This window comes from Danio aesculapii, chromosome 12 (genome assembly GCF_903798145.1).
Source record: "Danio aesculapii chromosome 12, fDanAes4.1, whole genome shotgun sequence".
In the NCBI taxonomy this organism is placed as follows: Eukaryota; Metazoa; Chordata; class Actinopteri; order Cypriniformes; family Danionidae; genus Danio; species Danio aesculapii.
In genome coordinates, this window is record NC_079446.1 from 198,352 (window position 1) to 215,851 (window position 17,500).

The 17,500-nt window shown below is 41.7% G+C and overlaps 1 protein-coding gene and 1 long non-coding RNA gene across 5 annotated transcripts in view; one reads left to right on the forward strand and one right to left on the reverse strand.

Moving 5' to 3' along the window:
* The window catches only part of myocd (myocardin), a 31,571-nt gene extending 16,340 nt beyond the window's left edge, over positions 1-15,231 (reverse strand). For 2 of the 4 annotated variants that reach the window (XM_056469597.1, XM_056469595.1), the window contains exons 1-5: positions 15,051-15,231; positions 3,896-3,961; positions 3,269-3,324; positions 2,049-2,124; positions 1,259-1,354 (exon numbers count right to left, since the gene is read on the reverse strand). In XM_056469597.1, coding sequence (XP_056325572.1) covers positions 1,259-1,354; positions 2,049-2,124; positions 3,269-3,324; positions 3,896-3,961; positions 15,051-15,105 — 349 coding nt within the window. In that variant the 5' untranslated portion in view covers positions 15,106-15,231. Of the gene's footprint in view, positions 1-1,258; positions 1,355-2,048; positions 2,125-3,268; positions 3,325-3,891; positions 3,962-15,050 lie in introns of all 4 variants that reach the window. The other 2 variants (XM_056469598.1, XM_056469596.1) reach the window with 2 other exon arrangements.
* Positions 11,046-17,500, forward strand: part of LOC130238542 (uncharacterized) — a 49,653-nt gene continuing 43,198 nt past the window's right edge. Inside the window, exon 1 of the long non-coding RNA XR_008838640.1 lies at positions 11,046-11,175. This is a non-coding gene — a long non-coding RNA (uncharacterized LOC130238542). The remainder of the gene's footprint in view (positions 11,176-17,500) is intronic.

Below are 17,500 nucleotides of genomic sequence, written 5' to 3' on the forward strand. Positions count from 1 at the left end.
GTCTTGTTAAATAATGAACTAATAAATCTAAATGAGCAGAGTTTTCTTTACACATGCTAAATAATCTGCCAATAGGGGAAGCAGAATAATAATTAGATCATTTTGAACAAATGTCAGAAATCAGGATACATCTGCAATCAAGCTAAACGACTGAAGACTTGCTCCTACTGAATATAATAACCAATATCTGTCAGTAACAGAACTCTATTCCCCTTTAATAAAGAGTATTACACATACTAATGCACTGCTGGGCACCATTGTGTAGTATAAACAGTGTAAGCAGAGCATCCACACTGACAAACATTCTGGGGGGATTTGAAGGGGAGGAGCTCACGATGAAGAGGAGGAGCTGCAGAAAAAAGGGGAGGAGCTTAGAATGATGGGGAGGAGCTGCTGCTGAAAAGGAGCAGCTACTGATGAAGGGGAGGAACTGATGATAGAGGAGGAGCTTATGATGAAGAGGAGGAGCTACTGATAAAGGATAGGGTCTGATGATAAATGGGAGGAGCTCATGATAAAGGGGAGGAGCGAGCTGATGATAAAGAGGAAGAGCTTATGATGAAGAGGTGGAGCTACTGATGAAGGATAGGGTCTGGTGATAAATGGGAGGAGCTGATGATAGAGGGGAGAAGCTCATGATAAAGAGGAAGAGCTGATGATGAAGAGCAGGAGCTTATGATGAATAGGAGGAGCTACTGATGAAGGATAGGGTCTGATGATAAAAGGGAGGAGCTTATGATGAAGGGGAGGAGCTACTAATGAGGTATAGGGTCTGATGATAAATAGGAGGAGCTTATGATGAAGGGGAGGAGCTACTGATGAGATATAGGGTCTGATGATAAATGGGAGGAGCTCATGAAGGGGAGGAGCTGATGATGAAGAAGAGGAGCTTATGATGAATAGGAGGAGCTACTAATGAGGTATAGGGTCTGATGATAAATAGGAGGACCTCATGATGAAGGGGAGGAGCTATGTGTTGCTGAGTGGGATTTCTTTATTTATTTTGTGTTGTTCAAGCTAAATTCTCCAACATTAAGCTCCTCCTGATGGTGAATGCAGTTATACTCCTGACAGCTACTACAGTATATGATAGTTTAGTCTTATTTCAGTAAACTGGTAATTGTTAAATGTCTCCTGGGAAATGTTTTCATTTTCATTTAGTAAAAAACATCAGTTTGTAGACACTAAACGGGTGAGTGTATCAGTGCATCAGTGGGTCAGTTGGGACGCCGCTATATTTCTGTTTTCCTCCATGTACCTGTGTCTGTGTCCTCCTGAACCGGGCTCATGTTCTGCTCTGTCAGTCTGACTCTCTTCAGTCTGGAGTGTGTGTCTACTGCAGGACCGTCACCGTCTGTCACACACACACACGCACACACACACACACACACACACACACACACACACACACACACACACACACACACACACACACACACACACACACACACACACACCAGCATTAATCCAACACACAGCACGCAAAATACACAAAGTCAAACTACTGTGCTCTTTTCAGACATAATACGCTGAAATTATGTTTTTTTAATAATCAGCCAATGAGGAAGCAGAATAATCTCATGTCAAAAGAAAAACTAGATTATTCTGCTTCCTCATTGGCTGATTATTCTGCTTGTTTTAAGAAAACCTCTCTTCATTTTGACTTGTTTTGCTTGTCTAGATAATGCTTCTCGATTTAACAGTTTTACATTATCTAGACTAGAAACAAGACCAAAAGAAAAGCATGTTTTTCTGCAGTGTGATCAGTGTTTTTCCCTAAATATGTCATTTAAGGACTGGTTTACTGTGCTTCAGAATGCATGTGACTGATGAATATGCTAAATCACTGATCTAAAAGGTTTTTGTAATTAAATTGTAGTATTTCTCCATGTTTTATCTGCACTGTATAAGATCTCCTTCATTTACTCTGATGTATTTAATCCAACAATAACAAAAGTAACCAATTAAACAGCACACAGCACTGGTATTAAATAATGAACACAATTATTAGCCATCTCATTTGTTAGATTAAAATGATAAACCCTCACCGTGTAGAATCCGCATGTTGACCAGCTCTGATTTCTCAGATCTACTTCTGATTTTGTGCTTTAAATATTCTCCATTCTGCAACATCAGAATACAGATTGTTTTCAGAATGTATTGATTTTACACAGTTATTAAACCGAATGCATGGATTTCTGACTCTTTATTGTCTTTACAACATATATTCAACTATAGATGTTATAGAATAATGGTTAAATATACATTTTCATAATCTACTTAACAGTGAAATATATATATATAACTGAAGGGTTATATTCTTGGCTTTGATTGATCTCATTTCATATCTGAACTCTAGCAGCCCAGGTGTGAGAGACATTAAACCTCTTGCCTTCCTGAGCATTGGCAGATCCCAAAGTGATGCAAACGCTATAGGCAGTGTTCCAGCGGCTGTGCCTTTGTCTTTGGGTGATACTTTAAAGCTGGTCAGGGCAGGTGAAACCACAGGATCTATTCTAGACCCTAAAACAAGATGTTCAACCAAAACTAGTCATGCCCTCCTCCTGAAAACATCATATAGGACAGCTCTCTCTCAAATCACACTTGCAGACTACTCCTGTCACTGTAAGAGAATACTGTAGGCTCTTGCAGACTCGTGGACTTCTTGAAGACGCTGTTTGATGCACACTAACCAACACGTCTAAATGAAGACATTCTGCTTGTTCGAGTCACCAGGTTTGGGTTCTCATTTATTTCCAACCATAGCAACTGTAGAATCACCACGACAGATCAATTACTGTAGCTGTTGGGTTACCATAGCAACTGTAGAATCACCACGACAGATCAATTACTGTAGCTGTTGTGTTACCATAGCAACTGTAGAATCACCACGACAGATCAATTACTATAGTCGTGTTACCATAGCAACTGTAGAATCACCATGACAGATCAATTACTGTAGTTGTGTTACCATAGCAACTGTAGAATCACGACGACAGATCAATTACTGTAGCTGTTGTGTTACCATAGCAACTGTAGAATCCCCACAGCAGACTCCCTCAAGTGTTTACTATACTGCAGTGTTAAAGCTCCTCCTCCAGTACTCGTCTGCCGTGTTCTGGCTGTTGAATTCACGAGTGTTGATGTCGTGTCTGAATATTTCTCAGGCTGAATGCTTTATGAAGTGTTTCTTAGCGTGTGGCGTGTGGTGAACGTGTGGCTGTGTTTGAGGATTCTCTGCGATAATACCGTTGCTTATTCTTCTAACCTTGGATCGCTCCAGATTTTTCCTCTGCTCGTGGAACGCAGCCGGACTCTTCAAGGCTGGAAAAACAAATGAGACAGAAGAGAAGGTGATCGACGTTTATCTGCACACATTGTCAGACAATCTTACTCAAATAATCTGTCTCTGCTGAAGCTGAGCTATAATCCTGACGCAAACACTGGCCTGACACACACACACACACACACACACACACACACGCACACACACACACACACACACACACACACACACACACAGCAGGAGAATGGGTCGAGTCGTGGGTCATATTCCAGCTGATGTTGTTATTGAGAGTAAACTGCAGACGTGAACAGTCGTGTGTATTGATAGTGTTTGTGAACCTCCTGAACACTCTACAAAGAAACAAGTGTGTAGAAGTGTGTGTGTGTGAGAGAGAATTGTATATGTGTATTTGAGAGTGTGTGTGAGAGTGTATGAGTGCATATTTATGTATTTGCGTGTGTGTGTGTGTGTGTGTGTGTGTGTGCATGAATGTGCTAAAGGTGTGTGTGTGTGTCACTGAGTGTATATGTGTGTCTGTGTGTGACACTGTGTGTATATATATACATGTCTGTGTGTGTGTGTGTGTGTGTGTGTGTGTGTGTTACCCACGAGGCATGATGGCCTGATCTGAGATCTGCTCTCTGGTTCTCCTCTGCTGGAGCCTCAACTGCAGGACTGGAGGAACAGAAGAGCAGGAGATCAGCAGGAGGACACACACATACACACACACACACACACACACACACACACTGAACACACAGCGCATGTATGCGCACACACACACACAGACTAAATATACACATACTGAACACACACATGTATGCGCACACACTCATACACACACGCACACACACACACAGACCCAGCGTGTGTGTGTGCGCAGGCCTCCTCCTGCGTTTATGAGCGCGTCCCTACAGGACCACACACTGAAGCAGGGTTTGTTTAAAGGCAGGAGTCGTGTTTATCAGAGCTCCACATCCTGTTTTAAGAAGTATTTGTGGCTCTCTTGCTTCATGTTGTCTTTGTTTTGGGTGGTGTGTGTCTCATCATGACAGCATCACGCCACGAGCACACAACCGTCTGTGTGAAGCCCACCGTGTGGAGGAACAGCTCCACTTTAATAACAGTTACATTTAATACGCTGTAAACCTGCTTATATTTAGCTCAACAGCGAACGACTCACTGAATCATTCACTCCAGAAACACTACTCAGTGAGTCAGAGTCATTGAATCATTTACTCAAGTGATTCATTCAATCAAGAACTAAATGAGCAGCGGTCTTTACCAGGGCTTCATTAATCCCTCAACTGATTCATTCAAAACACTGAGTCATTCATTATTCCAACAAGTTTATTCAGGATCAAAACAAGTGAATGTTTTATGAGTGATTCACTGAATCGTTCAATCAAGAATTAGTGATCAGAGAGTCACTGAATTATTTACTCAGTTGATTTTATTCAAACCAATTCAGACACAAAATGAGCAATTGTCTCTATGAGTGAATCATTGAATCATTCACTCAAACAATTCATTCATCCAAGAACAAAACAATCAGCTGTCTTTACAAGTCCCTCATTAAATCATTCATTCAACTGATTCACTCAAATCACTGATTCATTCGTTATTTAATTAGATTCACACATCTATTCATGATGGAAAAAAGTAAATGAGTAATTCACTGAATCATTCAATCAAGCAATTATCTCAAATGCAGATTAATTTAGAATCATAATAAATAATTGTCTTTATGAATGAATCATTGAATCATTTTTCAAGCGATTCATTCATTCAAGAACGAAACAAACAGCTGTCTTTACAAATGGCTCATTAATCACTCAACTGATTGATTCAAAACATTGATTCATTCACTATTCAAACTGATTCACAAGTTTATTCAGGAATTCACTGAATCATTCACTATAGCAATAGTAATTAGTGAATCATTTGATTACTTATTTTGTTGATTAATATTCAAACCACTGATTCAGATACAAAATGAGCAATTATCTCTATGAGTGAATCATTGAATCATTCACTTAAGCGATTCATTCATCCAAGAATGAAACAAGCAGCTGTCTTTACAAGAGACTCATCAAATCATCCATTCAACTGATTCATTCAAAACACTGATTCATTCATTATTCAATTTGACTCACACAACTATTCATGATGTGAAAAAGTCAATCTTTAATGAGTGATTCACTGAATCATTCAATCAAGCATTTAGTTAATTCATTTATTCATTCATTCTCCTTGGGCTTAATCCCTTTATTCATCAGAGGTCGCCACAGCGGAATGAACCACCAACTATTCCAGCATATGTTTTACACAGCCAAAACCCATGCCAACACAAGGAGAACCTGCAAACTCCACACAGAAACACCACCTGACCCAGCCGGGACTCAAACCAGCGACTTTCTTACTGTGAGGCCACAGTGCTGACCACTGAGCCACCGTGTTAGTTGAAATGCAAATGAATTTAGCAGCAAAATAAGTCTTGTGTTCATGAGTGAGTCCTTGAATCGTGAACTCAACATGTTGACTGGTTCTCTGAGATCACGCTTCTGCTGTATCTGCTAACATCTGCTTTAGGTTGTTCACCCAAACCTGCGCTCCGGCGTCTGCTGCCAGCAGCTGTCATACACTGCAGATATGTGGACACACCGGAGAAATCTGGTGATGTGGAGCTCTGGTACACACACACACACACACTTATACACTGCATAACATGAGTTTCTGACTCAGAGCTTTGTGTTGTTTATCTAAATATTCTGAAACCAAGAAGCATTTGGAGACGAGCAAATCATAGTCTTATTTTTAGAAATATGACTCAAATTCTTCTGTAAAACAAGCAGAACATGCGGTCTCTAATTCAGATGATTCGTCTTGCCCTGTGGAGAGATGAGCCGGTGGAGGACACCATATATAAACCATAGGCACAAGCTGCAGTGACGACCCTTTCCCTCCTCATCCTCCTCCGCATTAAAGTTAGGTGAACTTCACATGTTTCACAGAGCTAAAATCAAGACAATTTCTTCCATCATGGCTAGTGTGGCGCAGATGCTAGAACCAGCCTTTACACATGCGCGACGTCGTAAACTGTATGACCTGTGTAAACACATGAACTGGACATGGGTCAAGATTAAAAGAGCGTGTAAACGAACAGCCAAACAAATCTGAATAATCTGAGACATGAAGAGAGGGCGGGGCATAGAGTAAAAATCAGCCAATAGCATGTTGTTTATCTCACAGTTCTCAAACACATCAAATTAACAGCCAATGAGAAGAAGGGGGTGGAGCATGTCAGATGATAGAGTGCATTTGATTGGTCAGAAGATTTGATGAGAAACTGCAGTATGAGGAGACGACATTAAAGATGAATTTAAGCAGAAGAGATAAACTGCAAACATTTGCTGTTGATATCCTGTGCATGTTGGTTTGGAGCACACTGGGTTACAGAAGAACATCTAAAGAACTCTACTTTCATTTTAAGGAGACTTTCATCTGAGCAGTTCAACACTTGGCTGCTTTTTATAAGTTTGCCATCTGAACACACACACACACACATGCATGCATGCACGCACGCACACACGCACACACACACACACACACACATGCACAATAGAGGGCTCAATTCAACATCGCTACAGGACACCTATTTTCACTCTTTAATAAAATGTAATAAGACTTATAGTGAGATCAGCCTTTGGTGTCTCCAGAATGTGTCTGTACAGTTTCAGCTCAAAAGGCTCATCAGATGATTTATTATATAATGTAGAATAATATCTAATCCAGTTTGGTGTCTGAGTACAGTGGAGCTGTTTTTGTAGCCTGTGGCTTTAAATGTAAATGAGCTGCTCACCGATCTGACGTGTGTGTCTGCTTCTCCTGTCAGCCGTCAGTAGCTGTGTTTGTGTTTCCATCTAAAAATGCGCATTAAATTTCGGCACAAGACTATTGCATAAATACAGCAGCGTCTCCAGTCAACAAGAGCAAAACGGTCACTTCCTGATTAACTGGATCCAAATATTGAATTTGACCAAAACAGATAATCAATGGATTATTTAATGAAACATGCTGAATGTGGCCTGTTTTTCCTCACGTATCACACGAGTATTTCTGTGATCACGGGCATTAATGCATTTAGATTTGATTTGATTTATACAGTGGCCGAGCGAGCTTAACGCGCTGCAGTTTAAGAAAGCACAATCAATTAACACCAGCAAATAAAGAAACGATCTTCATCCATTTGACAGCACGTGCTGCAATAGGTCACAACACAAACAGCTGAAGAAACGTGCAGCAAACTGCTCACAACACCAGCAAATATCCACACAACACAACAGAAATGTTTCTAGGGGACCCAAAGCATGACGGACCCTGCAGAGATATGGATGTGTTGTGATGCAGTGACTGGTGCTCAGTGAAGTGACTGGTGCTCAGTGAAGAGACTGGTGCTCAGTGAAGTGACTGGTGCTCAGTGAAGTGACTGGTGCTCAGTGAAGAGACTGGTGCTCAGTGAAGTGACTGGTGCTCAGTGAAGTGACTGGTGCTCAGTGAAGAGACTGGTGCTCAGTGAAGTGACTGGTGCTCAGTGAAGTGACTGGTGCTCAGTGAAGTGACTGGTGCTCAGTGAAGAGACTGGTGCTCAGTGAAGTGACTGGTGCTCAGTGAAGTGACTGGTGCTCAGTGAAGAGACTGGTGCTCAGTGAAGTGACTGGTGCTCAGTGAAGTGACTGGTGCTCAGTGAAGTGACTGGTGCTCAGTGAAGTGACTGGTGGTCTTTGAAAGGAGAGTTGTTTTTTAACATCTATTTTAACATCTTGTTTACACAACATAAGAACACATCCATATCTCAGCAGGGTCCGTTCTGTAGTGTTACTGTAGTGTATTTGCAAGTGTTGTGGCTGATTGCAGTGCGTTTCTTCAGTTGTTTGTGTTGTGAATTTGCAACACACGTGCTGTCATGTTGATGAAGTGTTTTTTGCATGTGCTTTCTTAAATTGCAGCATGTTATGTTTTCTCGGCCACCGTGGATTCAATTTAATTTATTTATTTATAAAAAGAAACATCATACATCAAATATTAACAAAAAATACATTTCAACATGACTGAAAATGGAGCGAGATGAAGCACGAGCACTTATTAAACCAAGTCTTAATTCTGCACTAATACATCCTTCATTATGCAGAGCAGAACACACCTTTACTTTCAGCTGGCTTCTCCTCCTGTTCCAGCTCCAGAAAGATGCTGTTTGGTTCTGATGCTCTTTCATTTCAAATTAAAAATCGATTAAGATGGATTTAAAAAACCCAACCACACTTGTGATGTTATATTATTTAAGACTTTAAGACACTTTTGGGCTGTATATCAAACGTGAGCAGTTTGGAGAGATACGTGGAATCTGTGTAGGAATACGCTCCGTCATTCTAGTTCACCCAATAGCTGATCACGAGCGGTGTTATGCAGAATACAGTGTGGTGCAGCTGGGTGTGTTTTCAATATTGTCTGCTTGTATTTATACTGATGTTGCTGTGCATTTATTATTGTTTTCAGCTATCTGTCATGTGTGAATTATACAGAGCTCTTCTTTTAATGAAATGTTTTCTCTCATCATCGTTGTGAATTGTGTCACATTTAATGGGGTTTGTGCACTGTGAATGTGCATTGTTAATGTCTGTGCGCATCTTCACACTTACGTTCCTAGTAAATATAATATAAAAGCATCAGTCGTGGGGTCCTCCAAGAAATGCGGGATCTGCCTATATTGCCTGTAGGATGAACCGGCACTGACAAACATGCTCTGTTTCAAAAACATAACTCATAAACTTACTTACAATAACTTATATATCATAAAATAACTTATAAAATTAATTTCTTTGCAAAAAATGCTCTGTGGACATGTGTATACATGTTAATATGGAGACTTAACACCTGTCAATCAATTCAGTGGGTGGGGAAACCGCACTCCTACGTCACGCTGCGGTGGGCCTCAGAACGGGAGGGATGTGGATCCTATATTAACATCAGAGACTTGTTGTGTTTATACCACTCCAGTTTGACTGTGGACACACTATACTACACACCGTTCTGTCCAAACAGCTCACAGAAGATGATTTTCACTATAGCTGCCCTTCAAGTGCTTGAGAATATGTTGATTAATTCTGAGGACAAACAGGAGAAATGTAATGATGTGGAGCTCTGGCACAGCAGACAAACAATACTGGCAGCGCAATACTATCAGCTCACACAATCACTGCCAGACTATTCCTGGCCCAATCTGGAGCAATCCACATCATTAATGCAGAGACAGACAAACAGGTGAGCTCAGCAAAACCCCAGGGGGAGTAAAGCCTTCTGGCAGCAGGAGGAACCAGCACACGTCCCAACAACACATGATGAGCGTGAAGATTACAGCGACACACAACTTAGCACACAACATGACCAAAACACCTAAAGTTGACCTATTCTACTGACTTCTACAAGCTGTAAATGTGTGTTTGCTGTGTCAAGAGTGTGTGTGTGTGTGTGTGTGTTTGAGCTGAGAACAGCACACAGATCATGTTCTCCAGCTCTCTGAAACTGACCCTCTCAGGTTTTGATCCTGATTGTGGTGTTTTGGTGACTGTCGCTTTAAATGCAAATGAGATTCAGAAGAGGGCGGAGCTACAGATGTAAAACAGCAGTGCGTGTGTGTGTTGTGAGTGCTGGTCAGGTGGTCATGTGTGCTTCAGTGTGAGTGTGTGCTTCATGTCGCTCCTGTCTCTGTTGATCTAAAACTCCACATCTAGAATCCTCTTAGTCTATGCTGACATTATCTTCAGCAGCTCAAACACTCTAATGGCTAATGGACAGACGGCTGCTTCTCACTCAGGGCTGCTGTTTATGCTAATGAGATGGAGACTAGTGGGCGGGGCTTTCCCCCTCTGATGACACGTACAAAGGGAGAATGTCAATCAAAGTGTTTCATTCATCAAGTCTGATTATAATGAACACAATTAATTAGTGTTGAGCATTAGAGACTGCTGGAGATATTCACACACTGCTGACACACACACACATGCACGCACGCACACACACGCACGCACGCACGCACGCATGCACACACACACACACACACACACACACTACTGGGGTTAAACCACACATTAAAGACATTTCTGCACAATAGGAGCCCTTTAAATCCAGCCACTGCACTTCTAATGTTGCTTCATTCGACTCTTTATTTCTCAGAACAACACTATCTGTTCTGCTTGCCTAGAAAATGCTGCTTGATTTAAGAGTTCTTAGATATTTGGACCAGAAACAAGACAAAAACAGCACATTTTTGCAGTGTGTTGCCCTCAGTGATTTCCCTCAATAAGAGTTATCTCAGCTCCACACACACACACGCACACACACACACACACACACACACACACACACACACACACACACACACACACACACACACACACACACACACACACACACACACACACACACACACACGCTCGGAAACACAATATCCAGAATCAGAACCAGATGAGCTGACGCACAGCACCAGAATAGCAGCTCTTCAGGAACACACACAGAAACAGCCTGTACCCTGCACACTTCGTCCTGATGATTGCCATTATGCATTAATTATGCATTAGCACAATGCTACGCTAGAACGTCTTGTGACACGGCTCTCTGAAACCCTCGATTCTGATTGGCCGATCACAGCATTATAAGCAGTGTTGTGTGCAATGCGACTAGCTGCTGTAATCAAATGAAACTGGTAAAAAGCGAGACGGTGCTTGATTATTCGCTTTTTACAGTGTGGAATACTCAATCCTGATTGGTCAATCATGCTGAGCAGCGGCGGCTCTAATGAGTTACGAATTACATACGATTCAATTAAAATGGTAAGAGTTTATTTCAGCACATTTCATACACAAGCGGGCGGCACGCTGGCTCAGTGGTCAGCACTGTGGCCTCACAGCAAGAAGGTCTCTGGTTTGAGCCCCGGCTGGGTCAGTGTGTGTTTCTGTGTGGAGTTTGCATGTTCTCCCCGTGTTGGCGTGGGTTTCCTCCGGGTGCTCCGGTTTCCCCCACAGTCCAAACACATACGCTATAGGGGAACTGATCAACTAAACTGGCCGTAGTGTATGAGTGTGTGTGTGTGTGTGAATGAGTGTGTATGGGTGTTTCCCAGAACTGGGTTGCAGCTGGAAGGGCATCCTTGCTGTGTAAAACATATGCTGGAATAGTTGTCAGTTCATTCCGCTGTGGCGACCCCTGATGAAACAGAGACAGATTGTTCCCTTCCTTCATTGAATAACTGCTTTACTCACGTTTTTAAAGTTAATTAAGTTGATTTAGCCAGTGTGGATCCTGGACTCTGATTGGTCAGTAAGAACAGACTCTGCTAAACCTGCCGTGCTTTACTCGCTGATGACCAGCGGCTGCATGTGCATGCGTTTCCACTGCGCTCTTTGTTTGTGTCCATAAAAATGTGTTATTGATGTTGTGTAACTCTATTAAAGCAGATGTCAGAGGACTGAACTTTAAAGTGAGCTGCGCTGGCTGGAAATAGCAGAGCTGTAATCTTGACAGGACACAGGCATCGGTGACACACACACACACACACACACACAGAGAGAGAGAGAGAGAGAGTGTGTGTGTCACCTGAATGCTCGCGTGGTCATGCCATCCTCAAGCCTGCTCCAGTGCTTTTTTAATGACAATATTGAATTAGGACTGCAGAGTTTTGATGACTCTCTGTAGTGTTGGTATTGTTCTCACACTGACCTGTCAGACGTCTCTCTAAATGAAATGAACTTCAGTTTCTGTCTTGATTCTAGTCTAAATATCAAGAAGCAAAAATGTTAAGAGTTTTTCCTTAAAACAAGAAAAATAACCTTAGTTTTTTGCTTTGAAATAACATTGTTCTCTCCCCGTGTTGGTGTGGGTTTCCTCCGGGTGCTCCGGTTTCCCCCACAGTCCAAACACATGCGCTATAGGGGAACTGATCAACTAAACTGGCCGTAGTGTATGAGTGTGAATGAGAGTGTATGGGTGTTTTCTAGTGATGGGTTGCAGCTGGAAGGGCATCCGCTGTGTAAAACATATGCTGGAATAGTTGGCGGTTCATTCCACTGTGGTGACCTTTTTGATTAATAAAGGGACTAAGCTGAAAAGCAAATGAATGAGTGACATTATTCTGCTCACCCTGTTGTCAGATTATTCTGCTTTAATGTAAATCTCTCCTCATTTTGACTCATTATTGCTGTAAACAACACTATTATTCAGGCTTGTCTAGAAAACACTTCCTGATTTAAGAGTTTGTAGATATTTAGACTAGTGCTGAGATGTGAATCAGAGAGTGTGAACAGGTTCAGTGTGTCTGTAATCCTGATGATGAGCTGAATGACAGAAGCTAAATAAATGACAAAAGCTGAAGGAGCTGAGATGTGTGTTTCTGTCCAAACGGGTTATGTAATGCGTGTGTGTGTGTGTGTGTGTGTGTGTGTGTGTGTACGAGTCGTCCATGTGCTGTTGACCTGAAGAAGAGCTCAACACGTCCACCGGGAACACACTGTATGAGTGCTGTCAGAAAAGCTCACTCCCTCTTACACACAAGCATATGAGCACATGTACACGCACGCACGCACGCACACACACACACACACACACACACACACACACACACACACACACACACACACACACACACACACACACACACACACACACACACACACACACACACACACACACACACACACACACACATGAACACATCAGTAACGTCCTCATCATTCACATTCTCCTGTAATACCTGCCATACAAATCACATTAAAGTATGTGTCCTGATACGTCTCACACACACTGGCATGACGTCTGCGCGTCCCCTGAGTAAACGCTCATTTCCCTTCACTCGAGGAAGAGCTCAATTTTGTCAGTAATTTGTAGCTGAAAGTCATTACTGCCAGAGCAGACGCTGAGAAACAGAACACAGTGCAGAGGAGAACTGGAGCTCAGTCAGTCTGAGCAGAGAAGAGCTGATGACCAGAGCACAGAGGCGCAGAGCACACGCTCAGCACACAGGGGGCAGCATTGCTCATACATACACACTCAACGACACCCAAACGCTGGATATACACAGACCTGACGCCTGAAATATGTGCAGATTACACACAATATTTGACATATATTAAAAATATGTCATAAATGCATCATAAAATAAAATATTCACTGTTTACATACAGCTGAAGGGCTAAATTATCCAGCCTCTTAATTCTAATATCCCCCAGATGATGTTTCTCAGATTGAGGAATTTCTCACAGTATTTCCTCTAATATTTGTTCTTCTGGAGAAAGTCTGATTTGTTTTATTTCAGCTAGAATAAAAGCAGTTATTAATAGTTTTAAAGCCATTTTAAGCTCAATATTATTAGCCCCTTCAGCAATATTAGTGTTGGATTGTCTCCAGAATAAACCACTGTTATACAATGACTTGCCTAATTACCCTAACTTTACCCTAATTACCCTAACTTTACCCTAATTACCCTAGTGAAGCCTTTAAATGACACTTTAAGCTGAATACTAGTCAGATATCTAGTCTAATATTATGTGCTGTCATCATGACACAGAGAAAAGACTTCAGTTATTGGGTTAATAACACTGTTATGAGCAGATGTGTGCTGGAGAAATGAGGGGAACAATATAAAATAATAATTCTGACTTTAACTATATATATATTTATTCAACTAGAAAGAAATCAGTACATATATGTTCAAATATAGCTGTGACAGTATATACTGTATGTGTTCATATCTCAGATGTATCTGTGAGACACTGAGACAGAAAGAGCGTGTAGAAGCAGCAGAAAGAGCCGGCAGTAATAAACAGAGCAGGTGTGTGGACATTAACAGCCGGATCAAAGAGTTCCTCAGTATTTACATCGTGTTTTCCAGCTCTAATTAATCATGATGCATTTACTTTAACAAGTCCTTCAGCAAGATTACACTTAAAACAGGAGAGAATATCCATCACTCAGAGGAAAACACGCACAGTTTTAATTCAAGCATGAACCACTAATAAACCCACGCTGCTTTCTCACAGTTTTTGTCTTGTTTCTAGTCTAAATTTCTCTAAACTATTATTAAATCGAGACGTATTTTCTGGCACTAAATATAGAGTTGTTATCAGCAATAATGAGTCAAAATGAAGAGAGTTTTACATTCAAACAAGCAGAATAATCTGAGCATGGTGGAAGAGGAGTAATGTTACGTCAAAAGGAAGACCTTTAGCTTGTTTGTAATCAGAAACTCTCCTCATTTTGACTCATTATTTCTGAAAACAACACTAGATTTTCCTGCTCATTTAGAAAAGGCTTCTTGATTTAAGAGTTTTCAGATATTTGGACCAGAAACAGGACACACACTCTATTTTAACAGTGTAGTATCATTAGTCTTCAGACAACATCATGTAATATCAGACGAAGGAAAGCGAGATTTACAAAAACAGAGTCAGAGGCGACACCTGATGACCTTTGACCCCTCTATCAAACACTTGAGGCTAAAAGAGTAACAACAACAACAAACAAACAAACAAACAAACAAACAAACAAACAAACAAACAAACAATCTGATCAAACCTGCTGTAAAAGCCTGAATGTTCAGCTTCACATTCCTGTCTAACAGTCCAGTAAACCCCCCCGCTCCTGCTCAGGGTGAACAGCGCTCAGTCAAACACAGTCTTCACAGTATTTTACCGTGTTTTACCGTGTTTCTCACCTGATTTGAACTTGCTGCGGATCAGGACGGAGTGTTCGGAGCTCAGGAGAGTCATTGTGTTCGGGGTCCGTCCGCTTCAGTCTCTAATCTCACACTGATCCTGCATGCGCACGCTGAGGGCCGCTCACACACACACACACACACACACACATATATACATAGACACATAAACGCGCATACACTGCGGCCCCGCGGAGAACTGACGCTCCACTCCATCACACACACACTCATATGAGGAGCGGGGAGGAGAGAGAGAGAGACTGAGCCCCTCCTACAACACACACACACACAGAATCTCTATCAGAGGGCAGTTTGTCTGTGTGTGTGTGTGAGTGTGTGTACAGTATATGTGTGTCTGTGTAGTATGTGTGTGTTTGTGAGCTCTTCGTTCTCCTGATGTGCTGCAGTGTTGAATGCTGGTCAGTTGGTCAGTGTGTGTGTGTGTGTGTGTGTGTGTGTGTGTGTGTGTGTTATCTTATCTCCAGCTCTGGATTCTTACTCTTCCTCCAGCTCCCGCCGGCCGTCAAAACACAGTTCAGAGCATAAGTGTGCTGCGTCTCTGCTCACAAACACACACACACACACACACGCACACACACACACACACACACACACACACACACACACACACACACACACACACACACACACACACACAGTTATCAGTGTTTGAAATGAGCTGCCAATCACCTTCTAACATCCTCCACACTTCATTAGACATCCCATTTTAAATGAAGCGGTGTGTGTGTGTGTGTGTGTGTGTGTGTGTGTGTGTGTGTGTTCATAAATCAACTGTTGTTAAAAGAGATCAAATTAAAGAAATATATTTTAATCAGCTGTTAATCATTCAAACACATTACTCCACATCAGTTCACATTACTGCAGTTTACTCCACTTTACTCTACTTCACATTATGATAGGTTACTCCACTTCCCGTTACTCTACATCAGTTCACATTACTGCAGTTTACTCCACTTTACTCCACTTCACATTATGATAGGTTACTCCACTTCCCGTTACTCCACATCAGTTCACATTACTGCAGTTTACTTCACTTTACTCCACTTCACGATAGGTTACTCCACCTCCTGTTACTCCACATCAGTTCACATTACTGCATGTTTCTGCACTTTACTCCACTTCACATTATGATAGGTTACTCCACCTCCTGTTACTCCACATCAGTTCACATTACTGCATGTTTCTGCACTTTACTCCACTTCACATTATGATAGGTTACTCCACCTCCTGTTACTCCACATCAGTTCACATTACTGCATGTTTCCGCACTGTCCTTAACTTTACTCCACTCCCCATCACTGCTCCAGTGTGTGTCTCTTCAGGCCACACATTCTCCGGCCGCTGTATGAAGCCACCCTGAGTGCTGGCAGTGAAGCGCGGCTCTTGGACAGCCTGTTTGTACAATTAGCTGTAAGAACATCTAGACTCGAGTGACGTGCTGTTGTGTGCTTTGAGTCAGCTTTTCAAATCTGCTTCATTTAAAGTGAACAAATATGGAATTAAAACCACCGCGTTGAGCCACAGGGCTGTGATGCCCATTTGTTCTCCTTGTTTACTGTGTAATGCCATGTTCTCCTGGTGCCGCCATGAGAATACAGCCATAATCTGACTGAGGAACTCATGTCTTTATCATTATTATTCTCTGTTTGAAAACTCACATAGTGCGATAGATGGCTTTGCGAGACATTTGAAGAATACTTTGTGAGGAATAAGTTGTCACATTGAGAGAAATACTGTAAAAGAAGGCATGATTATCTGCTGTCATGGCTTTACAATCAATAAATGTGATTATAATGGAAGTCAATGGAGCAAAAACAGACATCAACATCATTAAAGGGGAGTCAGTCTGAACAGTGTGTATTGATGAGTTTTCCAAAGCATTTTTCCATAATATGTGTCAAAACAATATTGCTGAAACACAGAGAAAGTGTGATCAAATGAAGAGTCCAAATCAGGATGAAAACGACCCAACAGCACACATGGGTTAAAACTAACTTTTTACATAGCATCTCCAAAATAGTTAGCATCTCACACCAAATAGCTGTAACCTTTTCATAACATATAATCTCTGAGTTTCTCTTTTAAAGACACATACTATTATTATTATTACAGTGAGATCTCCAATAAACAGCCCGTGAGTAACGCTCTTCTCTGTTTTGTCATCTGTGACCTCCTCGCTCGACATTCTCAAGCACTTCAGTGGGATTTTAAGCAAAGCCAAGGACTTAAACTCACTAATGGCACCAAAGATCGGCCCGTCCCTCTGCCACGCGTAGTAGAGCGCGCTCCCATATACAAGCCAGGTCAAATATTTACATTAGGACATCTTGAGTTGTGAACGGCCCATTTTTCTCTGGCCGCACACGTTTCCCCATGACTGCAGTTTGGACGGCTTAATTAGCAGGTGAAAGTACTTAAAGTACGGGTGC